Raw genomic sequence first — 21,302 nt, 5'->3', positions numbered from 1 at the left:
TATCTGCATGTCCCGTTTGACTGGGCGGAGCTCTGGCTTGTAAATTGTCGCATTAGCCGCAGGAGAGGGGAAAAGACGGAAAGGAGGCTGACGTCAGGAACAAATTCCCACAGTGTGATGAATGAAAGCGCCTATGGATTTACACGGCGTTTAGCGGAGCAGATGACCAAGACACTCTATTTCTCTGATTGAGTTCAAAGGGGTGCCGATCTGGCGAACCGTAGGCTCCAACTTTTGATGGTAAGCCCGTGCAGATGGAAAGCAGACTCCTAGACAGCTATTTAAGGTGCCCCTCTGAATAGTGACTTCGCCCACCAAAAGAAACACCCATGACTGTCGCTTCTCCCCAGGTCCAGCGACGGACGTCCGTCGTCGTCGTCGGCGGTGGCCTCGTTGGCCTCAGCCTCGGCCTGTTCCTTCAGCAACATCGAGTTCCCTTTGTACTCATTGAGCGGAACAATGATCCAGTCCCCTTACCCCGCGCCCGCGGCTTCGCGCTGCGAACCATGGAATTCTTTCGCCAGCTCGGGCTGCAGGAAGAGGTCGAGAAGGCGGCTGCGTCGGCATGGAAAATGGGGTCGTTCGGGGGCGTCCGCTTCGGGCAATCAATGTTGCAGTCGGAGGCGATCAAGTTTCCCGAAGGCATGTCTAAGCACATGGGTGCCGGCGAGCCATCACCGTGCAAGATGTGCGCGTGTCCCCAGCCAGAGGTCGAGGCTATACTGAAACGCAATTTGCTTCATCGAGGAGCCGATGCTGATTTCAGGTTTGGCCACGAAGTCGCTGCGCTAGAGCAGAATAATGCTGAGGTCGTCTCCGTTCGAATCCGTGATACCGCAACAGGTATCGAGGAGCTCATCTTGGGCGACTACCTCGTGGCTGCCGACGGCGGACGTAGCCTGATTCGGCATGAGCTTGGCCTCTCGCTCGAGGAGCTTGATCCAGGGCACCCGTTCCTCAATGTCTTTTTCGAGTGCGACCTTGCAGCGCTACTGACGGAGAAGCGCACGTTCAGCCAATGCGAGATTGAGCAGAAGGAGCGGGGCATCAAGGGCATCTTTGCATCTATGAACAACACCGACAAGTGGGTCCTCCACCTCCATCGCGACTTCGATCCAAAGCTGGACCCGGCGAGCCTCTCTGACGAGGACCTCGTCAAGGTCATCAGGAGCGCAATCGGACCTGAACCGATACCGGCCATCAAGATTCTCAATCGTTCGGAATGGCACTCTGCCGTGCGCGTCGCAAGAGCCTACCGAAAGGGTCGGGCGTTCCTGGCGGGAGACGCAGCCCACAATATGCCGCCGTGGGGAGGCTTCAATGGCAATTCGGGCATTGCCGACGCGCACAACATTGCCTGGAGGCTTGCAGCTGCTCTCCATGCCGATGCAAAGGAAGAGACCGACGCGATCCTGGATGGATACGAGCAAGAGAGGAGGCCATTGGCTAGACTTGCCGGCACGCAGGCTGCGCTGCGAAAGGACCTCGAAGGTCGCTTTGGCATCCGAACAGAGTCCAACAAGCAACAGGTCGACCAGCAAATCGACGGCGGTGCGATCCTGATGCGCTACCAGTACGGCAACGACACATCTGGAAAGGCTTCTTCGGTCAAGACACTCGAGGGACAGGTCGGCACGCGTTTCCCGCATGCCTGGATCGATATGGGCGATGGTATCAAACGCTCGACTCTGGATCTGTTTGGCAAGGAGTCAGTCATCCTTGCGGGTCCAGAAGCGAAGGAGATGCTCCGTGGAGGAGCTGTGCGAACGCTCAAAGCTAGCAAGGATTTCCACTTCCTGGACCATCCTTCGACCCAGTGGACCACTCTGACAGGGACGACTCAGGTGGGCACAATTCTGGTCAGACCAGATGGCTTTGTCAAAGAGCGCACATCCTAGCATTCCATTGGTAGCAAGGGGGATGCTCTTCTTTGTGAACGATGAATGTAGATGTTTGTTTAAGGTTGCCGTAATTGAGAACAACCTCTCTTTCTTATCGAGCGTTATCGCTCTAAAAGCGTCTCCCACCACGGACTGCAAGAAAGAAATTCAGCAATGGGTGAAATGCAAGCAGACCGTGGTTCGGTCAACGTACCTCCTCCTCTTCGACCGCCTCGCATTGGTCTCGGTAGGTTGCCTTGCTGCTGCGGAAAGCCACCGGAAGCCATGGGCAAATTGGACCGGACCAGACATTCAACAATGTCTTCAGGCTGGAAACGAGGGCCATCAAATGCGGCAGTCATTGGCAAAATGCTTTTTATGAAGTCGCGGTCAGCAGCCGTCCACCTTGCCAACGTCAAGAAGACTCACCTCATAAAGTGAAGGACCACCTCTGGGATCTCAAGATAGACGCTCTGCTGTGGTGGAGGGCCCCGCACTGGGGCATGATTCTGTGGCGGCGTTGGCTGGTTGCCCTCTCGAGGTGGTGGTACAAATCGGCTTGGCGGACTCGCGCTCCTTCGGAACCCTGCCGGCTGTCGCCTTCTGTCACCTGCATCTGCCGAGGGGCCTGAAGGAGGGGGTGGTGTTGGCGAGCCACCCTCTCGGTTGAAGCGGACGCGCTTCAGCGGGGGACCCGACGTCGAGGCAGGGTAGTTGTCTGCGGCAGGACCGGTGGGAGGCTGCAATTGCGTCGATGGCAACGACGACGAAGCGTATTCCATCCTGGCACCCATATCTCTCGAAGCGGCCACGGCCCTTTCTGCGGCATTGGAACCTTCTAGCATGGGCTGGTAGCCGAGGTCTCGACTGCTGACGACGTCAATGTCCATGTACCTGCTTCGCTCGACGAAACGATCGATCGGCGGCTCTGCGTCGGTCGTAGGGTGAGTGAGACTTTTCCAATCGCGATTGAGGGCTGTTCAAACGCACCTTCAGGGTATATCTCTTTGAGGCGCGCATCAATCTTTGCAATGGAGGCATGATCGCCAAAGGTGTACTCAAATTGGTACCATCTCTCCCAAATTGGCCTCGCCCTTTCAGGCGAAAAGTTGTGCACTGTCCGCTCGAAAAGCGCCCGAGCATCTGACAAGGCGGGCAGGAGTGAATCAACGGTCAGGGGCCTGCAGGATCAGTGGGGTGACACTCACTGTTGTCGTCGTTGATCGAGATGAGAAAATCGAGATACCGTACCACAAAGGCTTCATCGCCACCGTAAGACTTTAGTGCAAGCTCAAAGACCTTGGTGGCGACCTTGACATCCTTGGAGCAGTGGTACTCCATCAATGCGTTGGCCTCGAAGACCTGCCAGGTGCATAAAGGGCTCTTTCGTGCTCTCCCAAAGATGGACCGGCAAGCTCGGAGGCCCTGGAGATGATGACCAGTCAGCTCGGCCGTTTGGCGTTATAGACTCAAGGCAACCTCACCTCTGTTCTCCTGACAAAGTGCATATACTTGATCCATACCAACGCTGCGCTCTCTTTGAGCTCCTCGACCGTTGGCTTGACTCTTTCTCGCTCTTCGTTCCTTCGACGCTCTCTCTCTTCCTCCATCTTGCGCACTTCCTCTCTCTCTTCCCCTTCGATCTCGTCCGATGCTCCTTCGTCGCGCCGCCTCGCTTCAGTCTCGGCCTTGTATCTCTCCCCTTCGACGTCAATGGCCTTGATTGCCTCCTCGAGTGCGTCCTCGAGGCCATGGATCTGCGCATGCACCCAGTCGACGAGGCTGGTGAAGATCGCTCCACACTCTGTCGTCTGTTCTCGCGCCTCGGCCTGCTCAATAAAGGCAAAGTGGAGAAGGAAGCTGCCTGTGCAAGCCTCCATTCCCTGTTGAAGCAAGGATGCTGCTTCATCAAGTCGGCCTACTGAGGCAGAATGATTGGCGGCCATGTACCTTTTAAACACAGTCAGTCTCGCATTCCGAAGGCAATCAAGAACAGAGCGTATTCACCAAACCTCAGGAAAGAATCGCATGTGCATCGTAGCTTTCCGATATGCCATCGACACTCGAGCATACAGAACCTGTGCATCTTCTAGTTGCAGTGGATTGCTCTCTTCCCATTGCAGGTATCTCTTCCACTCGTCGAACTGCGCTCGATCCTGCACAATGGTGTCGGGCGTCACGAGGGGCATCGTCTTGGGTGCCGCAGCGAAGCAGGGCACCTTTGCAAGAACGGGCCGGTAAAGGTTATCGGTCAGGGTCTTCATCTCCCGAAAGACGGTCCTTGCCGTCATGTATGCAGGTGAGCGCTCGGCGAGGAACTTCTTGGCCTGCATCGTCGATTGTCAGTGAAGATTCTATGACAGCTTTCGTCTCAAAGCTCACCGTAACGCGATTCAGGCCATTTTCGTAAGCATCGTACTCCCTCCAGATCTGCTCGACGTTGGACAAGGGCACTGCAATGGCTCTTTGATAGGTCCTTCTGACGTCGTCCATCTTCTGGCCCGCTTCCCATTGGTTGTTGGTCTGTCATCCGTCCCGTCAATGACTGGGCTCATCTGCTCTAATTTGGCCTGCAAGACTCACCTCCCGTTCCTTTAGAAATGCGATGTATTCCTTCCACACCTCACCAGCATCCCGACTTTGCCCAATGAACTTCAAGGCGAATTCGTACGCGCCCTCGATGACCTTTCGCACTCTCTCCCGCTCGTCATTTCCTCCCGGTCCGCCGCTTGACGGGGGTACAGGATTCACCCTTCGGGTGTAGGAGAGGTACAGGCGCCAGAGCTCTGTTGACGGCGTGGACCGCAAGCAGCGGGTGAAGATGTTTTCGACGTTTGAAAACTCAGAATGCGACAGCTCGAGCGAGGCGTAGTCTTGCCATTGCCGGGCCTGTCGATGGAGTGATCAGGCTCATGTTCGTAGCATTGATCAAGCTCTATTACTCACCGCATTGGGGAAAACGACAAAAAAGTCCTCGTAGATCTTCCGGATGCCTTCGAGGTCTGCTCTGGAGCTAGCTTCCTCGATCAAGGCAAGCCATGCATCGCCATCCCGACGCTCACGTTCGATCCGAGCTCGAAGCGATGCTCTGTACTCCTCCGGACCATCTCGAAGCGAGGATGTTGGCGCCGCCTGGAGTCCATTTACACTGGTCGAGAAATCATAAGGCGCGGGCGCCTTCGCAGTTGCCGAGGTTTCTGCGGCCAAGGTTGGAGGGGCTACGGACGCTGCCGCTTTTGTTGGATCAGCAGTCGAAGAGAGATCCGCTTTCATACTCGATTGCTCCTTGGGCACTGTCGCTGACGCCTTTGCTTGCTGCTGAGGCTGCGGCGAAGTTGACAGAGCCTGCGCCACAGGAGGCGTCTCTGTGCCACCAACCTTTGCGTTGCCATCTTGATTACCGTTTTGGCCGTCTACTGCCTCAGCTATCCCACTCTCAGGTTCATCGGCCTCTACTCGAGGGCTTGATGGCATGAAGACGGTCGCACTTTCCTGCTCCTCTCCCTCCTGCTCTTCCTCTCGCGACTCCGAAGGTTGTTGTCCCTGCTGCTGAGGTTGCCCCTGCACCTCCTGCCCCACCTCCTCGCCTTCAGGCACCTTACCAGCTTCAGTCAATCCAGTACTCTGGGAAGCATCTACCTGGTTCCTGTCCATGCTGCTCCTGGTGAGCGTCACCTGAAACAGATGGATGACTACGTTCTTGTATGGTCCGTGGCTGGCTCGACGCGAAGGATTGAGGAGCCTATGGATGTCAAAGTCGGCTTTCGCGTATTACGTAATACACGTGCACTCAGTAGTCTCCTTGCAGTACACGCCTGCAGCATCGAGCTCGAGCCAACACGCGAGGAGCAACTAGTACCACTGCTACTGACATCTAGACAAGGTACCGTCGTCATCGTCAATTCTCGCGTCGTCGGCACCTCCCTCAGTCAGTTACCTCGTAGACCTTCAAAGACTAGGCGTCCGGACCCGGGGAAGCTTCATCATGAACTACATTCGTGAGTTGGGCGTTGCGCGTCGGTTAAAGTGGCACATGACTGAACCTACTTTTTACAGAGCTGGAGAAGCTAGGTGAGGATGGCGAGAATGTCGCACGATTCTCACTTTTGACTGACTGTACTGGTCACAGGCGAGGGCACGTATGCCACTGTGTACAAGGTGAGCGTATAGGAGTGAGTGTCTCTGGTTTTGATCGATGCTGACGCTGTCACCATAGGGTCGATCGCGCATGTCCAACGATGTCGTCGCCCTCAAAGAGATCCACCTTGACGCAGAAGAAGGTACCCCATCGACGGCAATTCGCGAGATCTCGCTCATGAAGGAGCTCCGGCATGGAAACATTGTTCGGCTTCACGATGTCATCCACACCGAATCGCGCCTCCTCCTCGTATTCGAGTTTATGGAGCAGGACCTGAAGAAGTACATGGACATTCACGGCGAAAAGGGCGCTCTCGACCCCGTCACGGTGCGCAGCTTCATGTTCCAGCTCCTCAAGGGTACAGCCTTCTGCCACGAGAACAGGGTTCTGCACCGAGATCTCAAGCCGCAGAACCTCCTCATCAACAAGCGGGTGAGCAGCATCGCACTCTATGCGTACCAGTGTGAAAGCTGACACAAGCTGTTCATTCATTCAAGGGTGAGCTTAAGCTGGCCGACTTTGGTCTTGCGCGTGCATTTGGTATCCCAGTCAATACCTTTTCGAATGAGGTCGTCACGCTCTGGTACCGCGCGCCCGACGTGCTTCTTGGCAGTCGCACGTATAGCACGAGCATCGACGTCTGGTCGGCGGGATGCATCATGGCCGAGATGATCAGCGGTGTACCTCTGTTTAGAGGAAGGGACAACAATGACCAGCTCAACCAGATCATCAGGGTCCTCGGCACGCCTGATGAAGCGACGATTCAGCGATTGAGAAATGACTCGGTACGTAATCTCTTTGCTTCCGACTGTGCTTGCCTCGATTTCCTGACCAGAGACTTTGCTTTCTCTCTACAGCCCGAGATTCAGCCTCGCGAGTTCCCCAAACTCAACAAGGTTCCTTTCCAGTCCATGTTCCCAAAGGCACATCCTCTCGGTGAGCTTGTTCTGTGCTTTACTTTCTCGTTCTACCTTTGCTCAAATAGAGCACACAGCCATCGATCTCCTGGAAAAGCTGTTGAAGTTTGACCCTACGCAGAGGATAAGTGCAGATGAGGCGCTCAGGCACCCGTATTTCACTACGAGCGTTGCCATTCAGGGCGTTGGGATCCAGCAACAGGCTGCCCAGGTGAGCCTGTCCTTCTCAAGTCGTGTGACTGCCCAAGCTGCGACTGACATCACGACAGGCTGCGTCTTTGGCGGCTCAGCAACAACAACAACAGCAGATGCAGATGAACAACATGATGGCGAGCCAGCAGGCACAACAGCACCAGCAGCAACTCTACATGCACCAACAGTAGCTGATGACGACCGCAACGATGACGATATTTTTCTCACTCTCCGTGTATTACGTTTTTTAAAGGATGAGCTCCTTCCTCAGGCCTCGTTTCACGCACGCTTCCAAGAAGGAAGGTATCCAGATGTTAAGATTGCATGCTCTGTCAACACGGAAAGGCCATGACGACCAGAGATGAGGCGTAGCGATGAGAGGAGCGTCGGGAAGAGCTACCTCCTGAAGAGGGAACTTGCCGCCGCCCCAATGGTAGAAGAGCCCGCAACAGGTCTTCCTCCTAGTGCGCCTTGCGGCTGCTGTTGCTGCTGCGTACCGCCCTTGATGGGTGACATGGCCAGGGGAAGATTGAAGACTGGCTCCAGATTGCCGTCGGAGTCGCCGCGCATGTCGAGAAAGTTCGCAGAGGCAGGCTGCTTGTTTCGGTTCAGGAGCATCTTTTTCTTCTTGGGCTGCGGCGGTGGCGCCTTCTCTTGCGGAGGCTCAGGCTCTTTGATCGCATCAACTAGTGGCTTATCCACTGTAGACTGAAGTGCCTCGTTTTCCTTGTCAACACCCTTTGAAGAAGCGGGCTTCTGCCTCTTGACCAACGACGGCGAGAGAGCCTCTTCAGCCACCGCTTGGTGCTCCTCCTGGCGCACCCGTTTGGCGTTGGAAAGCATCGGCGTAGCTTCCACGTGCTTCTCCATCGCCTTGCGCCGTTTCTCGTCTTCCTTGATCCGCGACTTGTCGTTTGGAGCGGAACTCAAGGCGGTTTTGGTGCTTACTGCTGCTCCTGCTTGCACAGCCTGGGGCTTGTTGCCCAAGTGGCGCCTCTTGTTGTTTGCTCTGCCAGACTTCTTGAGCGTGTATTCGTCTCCATCATCATCGTCCTCGTCGCCGTCGTCCTCCTCGCTGACGATGCTCAGGGCGAGCGCCTCAACCTCCTCTTCCTCCATCAAAGGGGTCGGTTCCTTCTCCTTGGCCCGTCGTGGTGCGTTCGAAAGCTGCACCTTCGTTTCGCGTTGCCCTTCTCTCACTGGCTTCTGGTTCTGCGGCTGCACCTTCTTCACCATGGCAGGCCCGTCGAAATCGTCGTCTTCCTCGTCTTCGTCTGCCTCGTTGGCCGGAGCTTCCTCAGGCCGCTTCTTGTTGCGAGCCACGGCTGTGGCCGCAGTCTTGGCCTTCGGAGCCTTGCCTACCTTACTTGCGCCAGACATCGTTTTCGCAGTGTTGAGTCTTGCTCTGGAGCTCGTCGGCTGAGGAGCATCAAAATCATCATGATCCACGTCATCAGATGCTTGTTCTTGCTCATGTTCTTCGGAGTCCACTGAAGATTCTTTGTAGGAGACGGCGTAAGCTGCATGTCGTGTCGAGGGAGCGGTGGCAGCCTTTCGCTTGCCGGCGGCCGAACGATCTGGCACAATGGCTTTGGTAGTGGTGGTGGCATCTCGAGGCGCCCTTTTGACTTGCATAAGCTGCATCGAGCGGTTGGACGAAAGGTGAGCTTATTGTCTTGGGCTTTAAGTGAATGTCAACTCACCTCATTTTGGACGAGAGCCAGCTCCTTTCTGAGCTCTTGCTCCATTGTCGCATGGCCCCTAATCCCCGCTAGCTCTTCTCTGAGCTTTGCGCACCGCTGTCTCTCCTCCTCCAGCAATCTCGAATATCCATGACTCTCTACGGCCAGGTTGGCTCTCTCTGTCTCGACCCTTTCCAGCCGACTGGCCAGGCTCTTGCGCTCCTTTTCCTCGAAGGCAGAGGTCCCCCTCTGGGTGCCCAAGGCCGATCTGAGCTGGCGCTCTGCTGTCTCGTGCTCCCTCGCCAGTCTCCGAAAAGCAGCTTCATGCTCCCGCGCCTGCGCCTCGAAGGCTAGCTCGTGCTTCCTCCTCTGGCCGTGGAGAGTCAGCTCGAGTTCTTGGCGTGCCAGACTCTGTTCCTTGGCTCGGCTTTGATGATACGTGGCCTCGTTTCTCGCCTCGACGAGCTCGATTCGTCTCTGCCGGCTTGACTCGGGTCCATCCGGCCCGCTGAAGCGCTCCCATACTCGCTGCGATGCTTCGAGGGTGGCCTTGTCCCTGACGACTTCAGCGTTGAGCAACCTTGCCTCAAGCTTCTCGATGCTATGTCTCATCTCGTCTGCCGTTGCCTTGCTCGCCTTCCACTTGGCGCACATGAACTCCGCGTCGGCCTTGGCCTCCCCCAGCGACGTGCGAAGTTGATGGCATTCTTTTGAGTGTTGACGGTGCCGCTTCTCGAGCTTCTCAATGTGCTTTTCAAGTGTGTCGACTTGCTCTTGCGAGTACGTCGGCAACGAATCTGCGCCTGATCGTCGGCTCAACGGATGCTTGATTGCTGGTGAGCGGCTGAGCTGCTTGCTGAGCTGCATCTGCTCATGGCTGATGAATGTAAGAGCTGGCATGACCTGATTTTCCTCCTGCTCTACCTCTTCCTCTCCCTGCTCCTGCTCCTGCCCCTGCCCCTGCTCCTGTCCCTGCTCCTCCTGCTCTACCTGGGGCTGTTGAGCAGACGAGGAAGGCTGTTGAGATGTCTCTTGAGGCGTCGGCTGGTTGAGCGGGTCCGATGGATCAGGCGCTGTCATTGGGCCGAGTATTGTGTCCGGCCTGCTCCCTTCGGCAGCTTCATTCGACCGTTGCATAGGTGCGTCAACGCTGCCTCCACGAGCCTTGCTCCTGTCGGGGTCTAAGCGACCATGAAACGTTTCCGCATCAGATTCTTGGTGTTTTTTTGATCGCTCCTGAACGTCTGTCAGCTGGGACTGGACTTCTACCTGCTTCGAGCGCTGATGGGTCTGTGGTGCTGGCGCCGTGAAATTCTCCTCCTCTTGCTCCACTGTGGCGCAGGGTTGCCTAGGCTGGGTCTCCTTTCGAAGATTGATGACTCCTGCAGGCAACCGAGGCAAGAGCGATGGCACAGATGCAGGCGCTCGGTCCTCTTCATCCACGATTGCGGCACGCTCCTTGAGGAAGGGATTGTCGGCTAAGAGGGCCGCTTCGAGTTGTCTTTGAAACGCATCGTCGGCAGAGGACGAATTAGAATCGGTAGGTCTTGGAGGACGAATTGGTCGCTCAGGAGATGCCTGCCTTTTCGCATTGAGCAGCTGCTGTGTAGATCTCTTGGTCACCGTAGACGGCCCTCTCAGAGGTGAACGTGAGGATTTGCTAGCGGGTGGACTGTTCTCCTGGACGGCTCGATTCGTCAAGGCGAGCTTGGGAGGCGCATTGACTGTCGATAATCGCCGCACAATCCTATCCGCAGGAGAAAGAGAGACTCCCTGTGCGATTTCGGCCGTTTCAGTATCTGTAACCCGGTGATCGCCATGGACGGAGGAGAGAGGCGCGTGAAACCTGGCGGCAGTCGGTGCCAAGGCAGGTGGGGCTACCGAAGTGACCAAGCCAGAACCCATGCTGGATGCGTTTTTCTGCGTCGAGATCACGGCAGACCTTGCCTTTGCGGAAGAAGTCATTGATGAAGACGAAGCGAAGACGCTACCATCGCGATAACTCAGCGCCATAGCATCCAGCGATGGGAACTCGTCACGCTGGGTTTCGAATCGCTTGGTGCTAGAGAGTGGAACCGCCGAGGTAGATGCACTCTGGCTCGGGGATGGCATTTGGGGAGAGTGAGCATCTTCGCGCTTCCTGGGCGGCGTGCGCTCCAGGATGGCCATCTTCGATCTTGGCCCACCTCACTGTCGTGATCGTGGTTGTGGTTGTGGTTGTCGCCGCCGTCACCTAAACCAACACCAACACCGCGGACGCGACTTTTTAGAGGGAGGATGGCCCGCGATCAGATCACGTGTGTTGGACATGAGCGCGTCCCGTTCATTCTGGCCGCGGTGTCTTTCTCAATCTTTCTTTTTTCGCGACAGCTTGCTGGTGCTGAGCAGTGAGACCTATGGCGGAGAAGGAGCGAGGAGCAGACGATGGATCTGGACGATGACTTTGATGGGCTCCTCGATGATGGGCCGCTCGACGAGGAGCTGGAGCAGTCGCTTGCTCACATCGAGGCCAGCTTCACTCAGCAGTCGCAGCAGCAGCTGCGCCAGAATTCTCCCTTTTCTCACCACGTTCCCGGTCAAGGAGACGAGCAGCCAAGCAACCTAGCAGCGAAGGAGACGCTCAAGCAAGTCAATGGGCAGCTACCTGCACAAAAGTCGAGACCAGGAGTCGATGACTTCCGTGTCTCTCACCCACGCCAGCAGGGCAGAAGAGGCCTTCCGACAGGCGACGACTTCGAAGATGAGGACGACACAGAATGGGATGGCATGGATCTCGACCGAGCAGAAAACGAAGCCATTACGCTGTCGCAGCAGAAGCAGCCTTCGACTTTCCAAAAAGGCGTCAAAAGGCCAAGGTTGTCGAGCGAAGGGGGAGAGGGCCCAGCATCAGTCAACCTAATGAAGCAGGAGCGACCGACGAGGGAGTTTGCGAACCAATCTGACGACAGGACGCTGATTGCCGAGCTTCAGCGAAAGTTGGCTGCTGCGGAGCAGGACTTTGCCAAGCTGAAACGAGAGAAGCAAGCAAAAGAGGGCGAGGCGTCGTTGCTGCGCACACACCTCAGCAAGGTGAATGTCCTCCTCAACGAACGAAACCACACACTGACACCGTCTTGATCAGGTCACTTCTGAATTCAGTACGCAAAGTCGAGACTTTGAGAGGGCTAAGGCCGAACACAAGGCGATTCTCGCCCAGGTGGACAAGGATCGCAAGGAGCAGCTCAGCCGCACGCAAACCTTGTATGCATTCAAGGTGGGTCACCCTGCATCTCTCTTTCTCGATCACCTTCTCATTGATTACATGGCACTGCAGCAAATGGAGCAGGCGACGTCAATCGCCGCGAACAGCTGGGCCAATATCACGGCCTCTGTCCAGCGTCGCAGGGCACGGATGTCAGATCACCGCAACACCCAAGGCCCAGCCTCGCAATCACAGAGCTATGCGGCCGCATTTGGCCTGTCTACGCCCACGCGAAGAGGCAGGAACCAAGCGAGAAACCTGGGCAGCGGTGGTAGCCATGGCAGTGGAGGAGGCGCTCAACGGACGGGCATGTCGAAGACACAAGAGGATAGCCCTAGCGGAAGGCTGGAAAAGAGGGCAAGAGCGACGCCCGCGCAACCACTCAAGAAAGCTGCCGCCGCCTTTCCGGGCCTCGTCAATACGTTTGCGAGCTCAGCATCGGCCAAGAAGAGGCAGAGCAAATTTAGTGCTGCGCCTAGTACTCCTGTGCCTCCTCAGGACGACCAAGTCTTTGAAGACGATGGCCGGGATCTGTTGGCAGAGGAAATGGTGGTGGACCGATCGAGGCAACGGGCTGGCCCAGGGCACAGTCCAGCGCAGCAGCAGAGTCATCCTGCAGGTCTGCAGCCCGATGATGTCTCCACCAAGGCGCCAAAGCAAGCGACAGGCTGGGATTCCTGGCAGCAGCGATACTTGTGGGCCGTGTCGACGTATTCAAGACGGCAAGGTTTCCTGGCCTCGCTCGTGCTCACTCACAGCTCCAAGCCTTGTTCGAGCATCGATCGAAGAGATGCCGACGACGAAGCCAAGAGCTACGTGTCGAGGGACCCCAAAGACGACAGCCGCGACACCAAGGCCTTTTCGACGTCGACGCTGCATCGCATCATGAACCCAGATCTTGCACCTGGCACACCCAGGCTGGTTCAAGAGCAGTACGCGATGCTGACAGACCTGCTTCTCCAAGCCCTTTCCCAAGGAGCCGCCATCGATGCCGAGGACCGCTTCGCCTACCTCCTGAACGCGCTAGACTCAGACCGAGACGACCTATCAGAGGACGAGAGAAACCAGCTGCAAGAGCAGGACTTCTGGATCGCTTTCAACGAAATCGAGGAGGGCATCGACGTCGTCTTGCTACAGCTGTCGTGTTGTCTCAAGGCTCTGGCTGGCATTGCGATGAAGTTGGGCATGGTCGAGAGGATCTACGATATTCTCCGGCTCACGGCCACAATTTGCAGCCACCATCCGACCATGGAGCGACGCCTCCAGACACGCCACCCCATTGTCCTCCCTCTGTCCAGCCACGCTGTTGAGGCGATTGCCGTCGCTGATACACAGACACTGACGACGTCTCAGGCGCAGCTGTCGAGTCTGCTTAAGCTCGAGTACGCAATCGAGGACATTGTCGTAGAAAGCATCCGCAAGCTTTGCCTCGTTGAGGGGAAGGCTGGGCCAGCAAAGGCCGTAGGAGCAGGGGAAGCAGAGTCGGCCAGCGGCCACGTCAAAGCCACGCCCAAACAGAGCCGGCCGACGTTTGAGTGGAAGTTCTCGGCAGAAGGGCGCGAAGACGTCATTGCGGCTCTGGTCACGCTTTTAGAGTTCTTTGCATGGGATTCCATGGAGAACCAGCGAGCACAGTGAGTCGTTTGCCATTGCCATCTTTTGACGCTTATTGGAGGGCTGACGAGGGGAGGGGAGGATCCACAGCGTCCGAAAGATCATCGAGGCACCCGGGATCCTCTTTGCCCTGCTCTCGTCACAGCGACGGGCATCGACGATGCACCGAACGCTCTGCATCCTCATCCATCTCTGCCAATTTGAGTCCATGTGGCGGCCCATTGTCGGTTGTCAACCAGACGATGCCCTGCAGCCCAATCTGCCGAATCGGCTGAAGCGCTCCAAGACGCCGTTTCTCCATCTTTTAGCTCAGCACCTCGTCGATCGACGAACAGACATGGAGACTGAGCAGGCCCACGAGATCCACGCCGACATCGTCGCGCTGCTGTCCCAGCTCGTCATCGCACACCCCCAGGATGCCTTGCTGGTCCTGAGTGATTCTGATCCGATTCTGGCCGCGCTCGTCAAGTGCTTGCAGCTCGATGCGGGCCTCGTCTGGGGCGGGTCGGGGGATCCGAAGACGAGCGAGACCATTGGCGACGTTGTGGAGCGCATCTGCATGGACACGCGACTCCTCGCTCAGCTCTACCTCGTCGATGTCGACGACGAGGACGAGACAAGGGTGGTGGCGAGACCAGCCGACCTGGCCAAGAAGATTACCGGCCACGAATGCCAGGCGCTGCTCAATGGCGTCCAGCACTGCTTTGTGGTCGGTGTGGGCCGGGTCGCGTATGCCGAGGAGCCTGGCTGGGTGGGCGAGGCTGAGAGAAAGGCGCTGGGCGAGGTGGGGCCCCTGGCGAGCGAGCTGCTGAACCTCGTCTTGGCGCCCGACGAAAACGATGCGCTGTGGGAGGCCCTGGAGGACGAGGACGAGGATGAGGACGACTCTGATGAGGAAGAAGAGGGGGGAGTCCACGACGAGGAGATGGAGAGCCTCACCGAGGGAGAAGAGGAAGACGATGTCGCGGCCCGGTGACGAACATTGTAACTGTATCATTACTTGTACTATTTACTTGTCTATCGCTACAATCAACAGCTGCCACTTGCTTCTTCGGTCGGCTTGACGAGCCATATCCCCCAGTCATCGGTGGCTGAGCCGGCGACGAGTTCGTAGGTGAGGAGCGCGTCGCGCAGATGTTCCCAGAGTGCCTCTTCATCTGCGTGCCGGTGCTTCTTTGCGAGAAGGCAGAAGGAATCCCGCGCTGCGTCGCCGACGTCGCGAGGAGGCGGTGCGCGCAGAGCCGATGCAATCGTCCGACAGAGGTCTGCAAAGTAGCTGGGATTGTACGTGCAGTCGGACACGAGGACGAGGTCCGGGCGATGCAGAGGCGCAAAGGGCTCGGTCCAGTCGCACGGAGCGGACTCGATGTGGATACGCGGGTAGAGGTGCTTGTTTGCGCTGATGTTTTGGACCAGGAGCGGCTGGGCAGAGTCTAAGCATGCAATTTCATGAGCATTCAGAAGCAGAGGTAGCCAAAAAGCAAGACTGACCAAGGTCCGTTGCGACAAGTCTCGCGCTCTTTTGTTGGGCAACGTCGAGCGAGGAAAGAAGCAGCGAGGCAAAGAAGATGGAGACGAGGCCTGTGCCGGAGCCAAGCTCGAGGACGTCGAGCGGGGGATCCTTGGCGAATCGACTCTGCCATGGCGACGAGCCTGGGGATCGGAGAAGACGAGCGAGGAAGCTCGACAGGTGGATCGAGGCGTCCCAGATGTGCTGCAGCGACGTCAGCACTGTTCGACAGGAGAGCAGAGAGTCTCGCTCACCTTGTCGAGCTCAAAGCCGCCCTCTTCGGCTATCTCGGCAAAGATGTTCTCCTCGATCCTGAGCCGTCGGATAGACTGCATCGCCCGAGCCGCTTCTCTTGCGTCTTGCTCGCGATTGAAGATGTCGATGGGTGCCGAAATCAGCCCCAGGAATCCACCGGCGGGCTTCGTGAGCTCGTCGACGTCGCAGACGTGGTCGTGGTCGTCGACCCACGCGACGACTCGAAATGCGGCCGGTGCACCACGCCGGCGCTTCTTGCCTCTTTTCGCCTCCAAGAGGCAGGCGCAGTCTATGCTCATCATCTTGTAGGCGCTCTGCGGGCCCAGCCACGGCATCGAGCCGACTCGCTCGATGTCCTTTTCATCCTCGGCTACGAGGCCGACATGGATGGTCAATTCGTCATCATCGAGCGGCAAAAAGACCTCGTCGCGCAGATCGTTTGTGATGGTGAAGCCAACCTGAAAAGTGTGGCTGCTCTTCAGATTGACGCATCGCGGCGGGTACCTTTGGAAGCAGAGGTACCGGATCAAAGTCGGCGTGCTGCTCTCCGACGAGGTGGTTGCCATGAAATAAACGCGTCCTCCACAAAGTAACACGAAGAAGAACGCAACGGTCGCAGAAACCCGTCACGATGGATGGGCTATGTCGGCTTGCGACTGGGCAGCTTGCTTGCCCCTTGTGCAGCGGTCAGACTCACAATAATGTCAAGCGAGGATCTAGAGATGAAACAAATAGCCAGGACGTCTCACCATCACCTTTACTCTTTCATTCTTGCTCCTTTTAGTTTACAGGCACAGCACCATGGCGAGCTCTTCACGGACGCTCACCTATTGGTCACGTCAGGTGACGGACCCCAGTGACGGCGGCGATATTGACGACGACAGCATCGTGACAGTCACTGGTGTGTCCCCGACAGACCCCGGCGACGACACCATCTCGAGCATGGCAGCCAACACGCAGACCGCCGCTGACTTTGGTGAACGGCCCACGAGTGCTGCCGCGCCAACCAGCATCGCACCGCCGAGTGCTCTCCCGTCACCCACCGCAGCACCGACCGGCCACACAGCAGACAAGAAGGACGACGGAGGGATCAAGTTCCACATTGCCTACCTGACACCGCTCTTTGTCATCATTGGTCTCGTTCTCATCTTCGCCGTGGGAGGCCGGATATGGGGCCGGATCTCCTATGCGCGTGAGCAGGCCCAGCTACGGCGGGACCGGTATGAGCGGCGGATGGCGAGAAGCCAGCGGAGGGCGGCAAGATCCCAAGCAGCGAGCAGCAGCAGCGCTGGAGGATGGAGGTCGTACGAAGATGTCGACGACGAGGAGCAGGCGAGGACGATGATCGAAAAGGAAGACTACCTCGGCGACCGCGACGAGCTCGGTAGCGGTGACGAGTTCGACGAGGACGAAGACGAGGTCCGAAAGGGCGGCCCGCTGAGTGCGCTGTCGAGCCACATTGCCAACAGAAGCGCGCGGCCGCTGCCTCCCTCGAGTCGCGCAAGGGCCGGCCGGTACGAGGCCGAGGTGCAGTCCAACAGCTGGTTTGCCGTGCGCTGGAGGCGCATGACAGAGACCTGGGCAGCAGCAGGCTCGGACGCGTACACGGCGCCACCCGCCACATCGCGGGAGAGGAGTGGCGAGTGGCAGCAGGGTGACTCTGCTCCGAGAGCGCCGATGCGCGGAACTTGGGCTAGGATCAAGCAGGGTCTCACGGTGAGTTGATGCAAAGAAAGAGCAGTTTTTATAAAGGTGTTGTTGACCGAGTGGCTGACACGGCAGGGCAATGTCGGATGGGGATACAAGGGCGAGGCACCGACCGTCAACGAGAGGCGGCGATTGGTGGCGCAAGCACACCAGTCACAAGCCAGCGGTCTCTGGACACAGGCCCCGCCCCGTCCGCCGTCGTCGGTCGACCAAGACGAGAAGCTGCCTCATCTTGCGGGTGGTTCTGGTCTCCTGCTACCCCCTCAGCTGAGTGACGAAGGGACCCCGTACGTGCTCGGCGAAGCGCCAGAGTACGAACGAGGCCGTCGGCCTGGCCGGTCGATCTTTCCCCTCAGCCGCTTCAACGAGCGAGATCGGTCGTACAGCCCGCCCAGCCTGCGAGCTCCGCCCAACACCTTTGCTGCCTTGGCCACTTCTGCCAGCCGGCAGGGCATTGCTAGCATCCGCGAGGTCTTTGGCGCGGTCACGGGTAGCAACAGCAAGGCCAGCTTGGGAGCGAGACCGATCGACAGCACGTCGAGGGGTGCCCATCACCCCCTGTCTAACGAGCTTGGCGGTGGAACGGACCTGCAGGGTGTCCAGGTCCACACCCACCAGGATGGGAGCAGCTGTGCCCTCGATGGCCCCCAGTACCTCCCTCCCCACTCTGTTCTCCTTGCTCGCAAGGACAGCTCCTTCAAGCCGGCCCACTCGCCCGTCTCGCTTCACGACAATGAGGTGTTTCTGGAAGATGGTCCTGCTCCAAGGTTTGGGGAAGAACATGCCGCGCAGAGGATGCCGACGCCGCCGCCATTTGCAGGAGGTCACGGACGAGTGACGGCCTCGGCCTCTGGTCGCAACGTGCCCTCCTCGGGCCCCGGACAGGCCATGCGCATCCGCTCCGTCTCATCCCGCTCGATTGCGCACGACGCTGGGGAGGATCAGTCGCCCCAGAGCGACGAGAAGAAGGAGAAGACCATCATCAAGCGAGCCTCGACTGTGCGGTTCGCCCTGAGTCCAGACAGGGACGAGAGTGCTGCGACGAGTTTTGCGCTGGACGCGAGCCACTTTGCTGCCGAGACCGAGGAGCAGCCCATGGAGGTTGATCCTGAGGAGCCCTCGCCGCCTCCGCCGAAGAGGCGCCTCTCGAGGGCACAAACGACAACGAGCAAGGGCTCCGCGCGACGCAAGCAGCGGGAGGAGCAGGGCCAAGGACAGGAGATCAAAAGATTCAGGTCTCTCCAGTCGTCGACGACGACGACGTCGGATCTGAGCCGTCGGTCCTCGACGAAGAAGCAAAGCAGCGCATCACCCCGGAAGATCATGTCGCCCGCGAGCATCGCGTCTTCGAGCCGCGAAACGCCGACGCCCTACACCGAGCTCGTCAACTTTGGCGACTACGAAGACGAGGACGCAAAGGAAGATGCGCCCCGGCGCGCGTCCTACGGCTCGTCCGTGCCCGGCCTGAGCAGCGGTGGCTCTTCCACGGGCGAGGACGAGGAGGACCAGGTGCGATCGCCGGACATGGAGTCAGAGATTGACTCTGTCCTGTTGAGCGTCATTGCGCGGAGCAACAGCAGCCGCAGTGTCGCGCCTTTCTACCATTCGGACGCCGAGGAGAAACAGTCAACACCCCAGAGGAAGAGGCATGCCGTGGAAGAGGAAGAGTCGACACCGCTGGGTCGCAAGAGAACGTGGCAGCGGCGAGAGGACGGACGGTGGGCTCGCGTCTCCCTCGACGAAGAGGAATGGCAAGAGTTTCAACAGCAGCAGGGCTCCATGGTCAGTCCTACCCTGTCTATGCGCTCCGATGGCACGCCGAGAGGCTTTGCCATTGCTGCTGCCACTCACTCGCCGCCGCCGCTTCCCACGCCGCCGCCGACAGCAGCGCTGCCGCGTGCGCTCCGCGTCGCCTCGCCGTCGCCCACAAAGCGCCGCGGTGCCGCTTCGCCGGGCCCAGCGTCGGCCTTGGGCATCCACCAGGCGTTCGACACACCCTCGGTCTATTCGACGGCGTCGCCAGCCAGCAGCACCGTGAGCGGCGCAACGCCTCGTGCGTCCAACCTCGACGAGCGGATTTTGTACTCGCACGGAAAGACGTACTCTGATCTCGATCTCACCAGCCTCCGAAGCTCGGCCTCTTCGGAAAAGAAGAGAAAGACGGAGGGCTCGACGGTCTCTGCCTCGAGCCAGTCTACGAAGCGGCAGAGGAACCGCGAGGCCGGGGACATCAGAGTGAGTCAGGATGGCGTGGAAGAGGACGACGAGGAGCAAGAGGGGTCGCCAACACGGCGAGGCGCACACCGCCGGCCTCCGCGCCGGTACCAGGCCAGGCTGGCCCCAGAGGCACCGTCTGAGAGCACCGAAGGCAGGGCACCAATGAAGCGGACGGGCAAGACACTCAAGACGGCCGCACAGAAGGAGAAGGACAACGAGTTTGCCATGGACCGGGTCCAGAGCATGATTGCAAAGGCGCATGCCCAGAGGCTCGCCGCGCAGCAGCTTCGGCAGCAGGAGCAGCCCTAGAGCGCGTAGCCATCTTCTCACACCCATGTTACTCAGACAAACACCTCACAAATGAAACATTCTTTTGCATAACAAGGGCTACGTCGAGGTGCCAAAGACGCTGAAGCGTCGCACAATGCCCGGTCCGTGCTCCTCGTAGTCGGCCTTGGAGAAGCAAAAGGAGGGAAAGGTGGGCAGGGAGCCGAGCAGGCTGGCGCCGTGGTAGACTGCGTAGCGCTGCTTGCTGTGGGAGATGACGTTGACGTCGAGGCCGCTGCTCCGCGCGTTGCTCGCCGCCTCGCTCGCGGCGATGCGGCGGTCGACAATCTCTCGCAGGTCCTTGCGCAGCCGTTGGCCAAAGTGCGGCATCATGGTGCTGCCGCCACTGAGGACAATGTTGGAGTAGAGGCCCCTCCGGACATCGACGGGCGATTGCTGGATGACGGTGTCGACGACCTCGGGCAGGGGCGTCAGGAAGTCAGAGGAAAAGAGCTCGGGCTGGAAGAGGAGCTCGCCCGAGAGGAAGCGCTCGTAGCCAATGTCGACCTCGTACTGCCGGCCCGTGACCGAGTGGGTGCCCACGTACTTTTCAAAGTACTTGGCCGGGTCTGCGTCGTAGCGGCGGAACTCCTTGATCATCGACTGGCAGGTGTATCCGTAGTTTTCCTTGATGTGCTCTGCCACGCGGCGGCTGTCCTCGGGCGGAATGTTGGCCGTCTCGCCCCTGTCTCGGAGGAGCTGCTGGACAAAGTAGGTAATGTCGCGGCCGGCGAGCGGGATGTGCTTGATGGCACTTCCAATGACGTAGCCCTCGGCCTGTGATTCGGGTCAGTGGTCTGGATTTGGCGAGAGAGAATATCTCACTCACCACTGGGATGACGTGGGTGACACCATCACCGCTGTCAATAACCGTTCCCGTCAATGTCCGGTCGGTGACCTTGTTGCTCGTCCAGCTGGCTGCCAGTGCAAGTACAGCCTGAACGGCAATGTACAGACCCTTGACGTTGAATGACTCAAACATGATCTCTGCCGTGTTCTCTCGGTTCTCCGGCGGGTTCAAGGGCGGCTCCGTCTGGAGGTCGTCGTCAGCACCTCCGCCAGCGGCGATAGCTACATGGGTGGACCCACCAGCATGGTATAGTGCTCCTCAGGCTCGGCCCGCAGGTACTTGAAGTAGCACTGCTCCCAGAAGCGCTCCATCAGGTCCCAGTTCTCGACGAGGCCATGCTTGATCGGCTGCTCCACCTGATACGTCTTTGAGTTTGCGATGGCTTCGTCTCCGATGAAAAAGTCGAGGTCCTCGATGCCTCGCTTTGTGGCCACATTCGATCCGCCCGGCTTCGAAGGCACAGAAGGCCGGGAGGCGCTCGTCGACGTGGATCCGCCGCCCGAGGAGCGGGTCGCAATCGCTGTGGGGAACACAAACGACGGGTCCGAGTTGCCTGCCCAGCCAGCCTTGGTGAAGCCAGTACCATTGTCGCTGCGATGTGTGTCAGCCGAGCACCGGCCACTGTCCTCAGTTCACTCACATGATGATGACGTTGGAGTGCGACATGGTGACTGACCCTCTCCCTCTTCGTCTATGTCTACGGGAGGTCTTGTCGATTGGATCTCCAACACGGACGTGGCTTCCTGCCCATCTTGGATTGTCGCGTGGTGAC

General features: G+C 58.4%; 8 protein-coding genes across 8 annotated transcripts; 4 read left to right on the top strand and 4 right to left on the bottom strand.

Annotated features, from left to right (window-relative positions):
• The first annotated feature begins 113 nt into the window (after positions 1-113).
• Positions 114-2,012, top strand: FA10DRAFT_279856 (hypothetical protein). The gene is made up of 2 exons (XM_025523575.1): positions 114-240; positions 303-2,012. Exon 2 carries the CDS (start codon positions 330-332, stop codon positions 1,896-1,898), a length of 1,569 nt encoding a protein of 522 aa, XP_025378031.1. The 5' UTR covers positions 114-240; positions 303-329; the 3' UTR covers positions 1,899-2,012.
• Positions 1,876-5,603, bottom strand: FA10DRAFT_267263 (Suf-domain-containing protein). Its single transcript, XM_025521838.1, has 10 exons — positions 4,827-5,603; positions 4,464-4,769; positions 4,263-4,403; positions 3,888-4,207; positions 3,365-3,830; positions 3,089-3,305; positions 2,871-3,023; positions 2,310-2,808; positions 2,095-2,252; positions 1,876-2,033 (listed from the first exon to the last, which is right to left on the bottom strand). Exons 1-10 carry the CDS (start codon positions 5,532-5,534, stop codon positions 2,011-2,013), a joined length of 2,991 nt encoding a protein of 996 aa, XP_025378030.1. The 5' UTR covers positions 5,535-5,603; the 3' UTR covers positions 1,876-2,010.
• A 142-nt stretch (positions 5,604-5,745) lies between these two features.
• On the top strand, positions 5,746-7,441 carry FA10DRAFT_267262 (cyclin-dependent kinase 5). The gene is made up of 8 exons (XM_025521837.1): positions 5,746-5,878; positions 5,937-5,951; positions 6,010-6,038; positions 6,097-6,450; positions 6,516-6,803; positions 6,876-6,954; positions 7,013-7,146; positions 7,205-7,441. The coding sequence occupies exons 1-8, from the start codon at positions 5,866-5,868 to the stop codon at positions 7,316-7,318; spliced, it is 1,026 nt and encodes a 341-aa protein (XP_025378029.1). The 5' UTR covers positions 5,746-5,865; the 3' UTR covers positions 7,319-7,441.
• A 380-nt stretch (positions 7,442-7,821) lies between these two features.
• FA10DRAFT_279853 (hypothetical protein) lies at positions 7,822-10,629 on the bottom strand (the record flags this gene model as incomplete). Its single annotated transcript, XM_025523574.1, has 4 exons — positions 7,822-7,835; positions 7,865-8,765; positions 8,831-10,310; positions 10,553-10,629. The coding sequence occupies 4 exons, from the start codon at positions 10,627-10,629 to the stop codon at positions 7,822-7,824; spliced, it is 2,472 nt and encodes an 823-aa protein (XP_025378028.1).
• Positions 10,630-10,733: 104 nt separating this feature from the next.
• On the top strand, positions 10,734-14,640 carry FA10DRAFT_279852 (hypothetical protein; the record flags this gene model as incomplete). The annotated part of the gene is made up of 4 exons (XM_025523573.1): positions 10,734-11,878; positions 11,931-12,062; positions 12,123-13,684; positions 13,746-14,640. The coding sequence occupies exons 1-4, from the start codon at positions 11,234-11,236 to the stop codon at positions 14,638-14,640; spliced, it is 3,234 nt and encodes a 1,077-aa protein (XP_025378027.1). The 5' UTR covers positions 10,734-11,233.
• A 16-nt stretch (positions 14,641-14,656) lies between these two features.
• On the bottom strand, positions 14,657-16,023 carry FA10DRAFT_302022 (hypothetical protein). Its single transcript, XM_025525052.1, has 3 exons — positions 15,429-16,023; positions 15,156-15,378; positions 14,657-15,097 (listed from the first exon to the last, which is right to left on the bottom strand). The coding sequence occupies exons 1-3, from the start codon at positions 15,993-15,995 to the stop codon at positions 14,694-14,696; spliced, it is 1,194 nt and encodes a 397-aa protein (XP_025378026.1). The 5' UTR covers positions 15,996-16,023; the 3' UTR covers positions 14,657-14,693.
• Positions 16,024-16,136: 113 nt separating this feature from the next.
• FA10DRAFT_125166 (hypothetical protein) lies at positions 16,137-19,701 on the top strand. The gene is made up of 2 exons (XM_025517948.1): positions 16,137-17,145; positions 17,236-19,701. Exons 1-2 carry the CDS (start codon positions 16,231-16,233, stop codon positions 19,660-19,662), a joined length of 3,342 nt encoding a protein of 1,113 aa, XP_025378025.1. The 5' UTR covers positions 16,137-16,230; the 3' UTR covers positions 19,663-19,701.
• Positions 19,400-21,218, bottom strand: FA10DRAFT_252459 (putative ARP3-actin related protein). Its single transcript, XM_025519653.1, has 4 exons — positions 21,171-21,218; positions 20,770-21,121; positions 20,510-20,713; positions 19,400-20,457 (listed from the first exon to the last, which is right to left on the bottom strand). The coding sequence occupies exons 1-4, from the start codon at positions 21,194-21,196 to the stop codon at positions 19,741-19,743; spliced, it is 1,299 nt and encodes a 432-aa protein (XP_025378024.1). The 5' UTR covers positions 21,197-21,218; the 3' UTR covers positions 19,400-19,740.
• Positions 21,219-21,302: the final 84 nt, after the last annotated feature.

The sequence above is a fragment of the Acaromyces ingoldii genome (assembly GCF_003144295.1).
Source record: "Acaromyces ingoldii strain MCA 4198 unplaced genomic scaffold FA10scaffold_3, whole genome shotgun sequence".
Taxonomy (NCBI): domain Eukaryota; kingdom Fungi; phylum Basidiomycota; class Exobasidiomycetes; order Exobasidiales; family Cryptobasidiaceae; genus Acaromyces; species Acaromyces ingoldii.
Note: the sequence above shows the minus strand (reverse complement) of the source record. Positions and strands in the feature narration are given on the sequence as shown.

Excerpts from the sequence above, each read along its gene's own strand:
- FA10DRAFT_279856 (XM_025523575.1), top strand. The coding sequence starts at position 330 with ATGACTGTCGCTTCTCCCCAGGTCCAGCGACGGACGTCCGTCGTCGTC.
- FA10DRAFT_267263 (XM_025521838.1), bottom strand. The coding sequence starts at position 5,534 with ATGGACAGGAACCAGGTAGATGCTTCCCAGAGTACTGGATTGACTGAA. Across the intron at positions 4,770-4,826 it reads TTGTCGTTTTCCCCAATGCG|GCCCGGCAATGGCAAGACTA; the intron begins GTGAGTAATAGA and ends CTCCATCGACAG. Across the intron at positions 2,809-2,870 it reads CAAAGAGATATACCCTGAAG|AGCCGCCGATCGATCGTTTC; the intron begins GTGCGTTTGAAC and ends CGACCGACGCAG.
- FA10DRAFT_267262 (XM_025521837.1), top strand. Across the intron at positions 6,804-6,875 it reads AGCGATTGAGAAATGACTCG|CCCGAGATTCAGCCTCGCGA; the intron begins GTACGTAATCTC and ends TTCTCTCTACAG. Across the intron at positions 7,147-7,204 it reads TCCAGCAACAGGCTGCCCAG|GCTGCGTCTTTGGCGGCTCA; the intron begins GTGAGCCTGTCC and ends ACATCACGACAG.
- FA10DRAFT_302022 (XM_025525052.1), bottom strand. The coding sequence starts at position 15,995 with ATGGCAACCACCTCGTCGGAGAGCAGCACGCCGACTTTGATCCGGTAC. Across the intron at positions 15,379-15,428 it reads GCGGCTTTGAGCTCGACAAG|CACATCTGGGACGCCTCGAT; the intron begins GTGAGCGAGACT and ends ACGTCGCTGCAG. Across the intron at positions 15,098-15,155 it reads ACTTGTCGCAACGGACCTTG|ACTCTGCCCAGCCGCTCCTG; the intron begins GTCAGTCTTGCT and ends TTGCATGCTTAG.
- FA10DRAFT_125166 (XM_025517948.1), top strand. The coding sequence starts at position 16,231 with ATGGCGAGCTCTTCACGGACGCTCACCTATTGGTCACGTCAGGTGACG. Across the intron at positions 17,146-17,235 it reads GGATCAAGCAGGGTCTCACG|GGCGAGGCACCGACCGTCAA; the intron begins GTGAGTTGATGC and ends TGGGGATACAAG.
- FA10DRAFT_252459 (XM_025519653.1), bottom strand. The coding sequence starts at position 21,196 with ATGTCGCACTCCAACGTCATCATCAT. Across the intron at positions 21,122-21,170 it reads CACTCCAACGTCATCATCAT|CGACAATGGTACTGGCTTCA; the intron begins GTGAGTGAACTG and ends CACACATCGCAG. Across the intron at positions 20,458-20,509 it reads TCACCCACGTCATCCCAGTG|GCCGAGGGCTACGTCATTGG; the intron begins GTGAGTGAGATA and ends CCCGAATCACAG.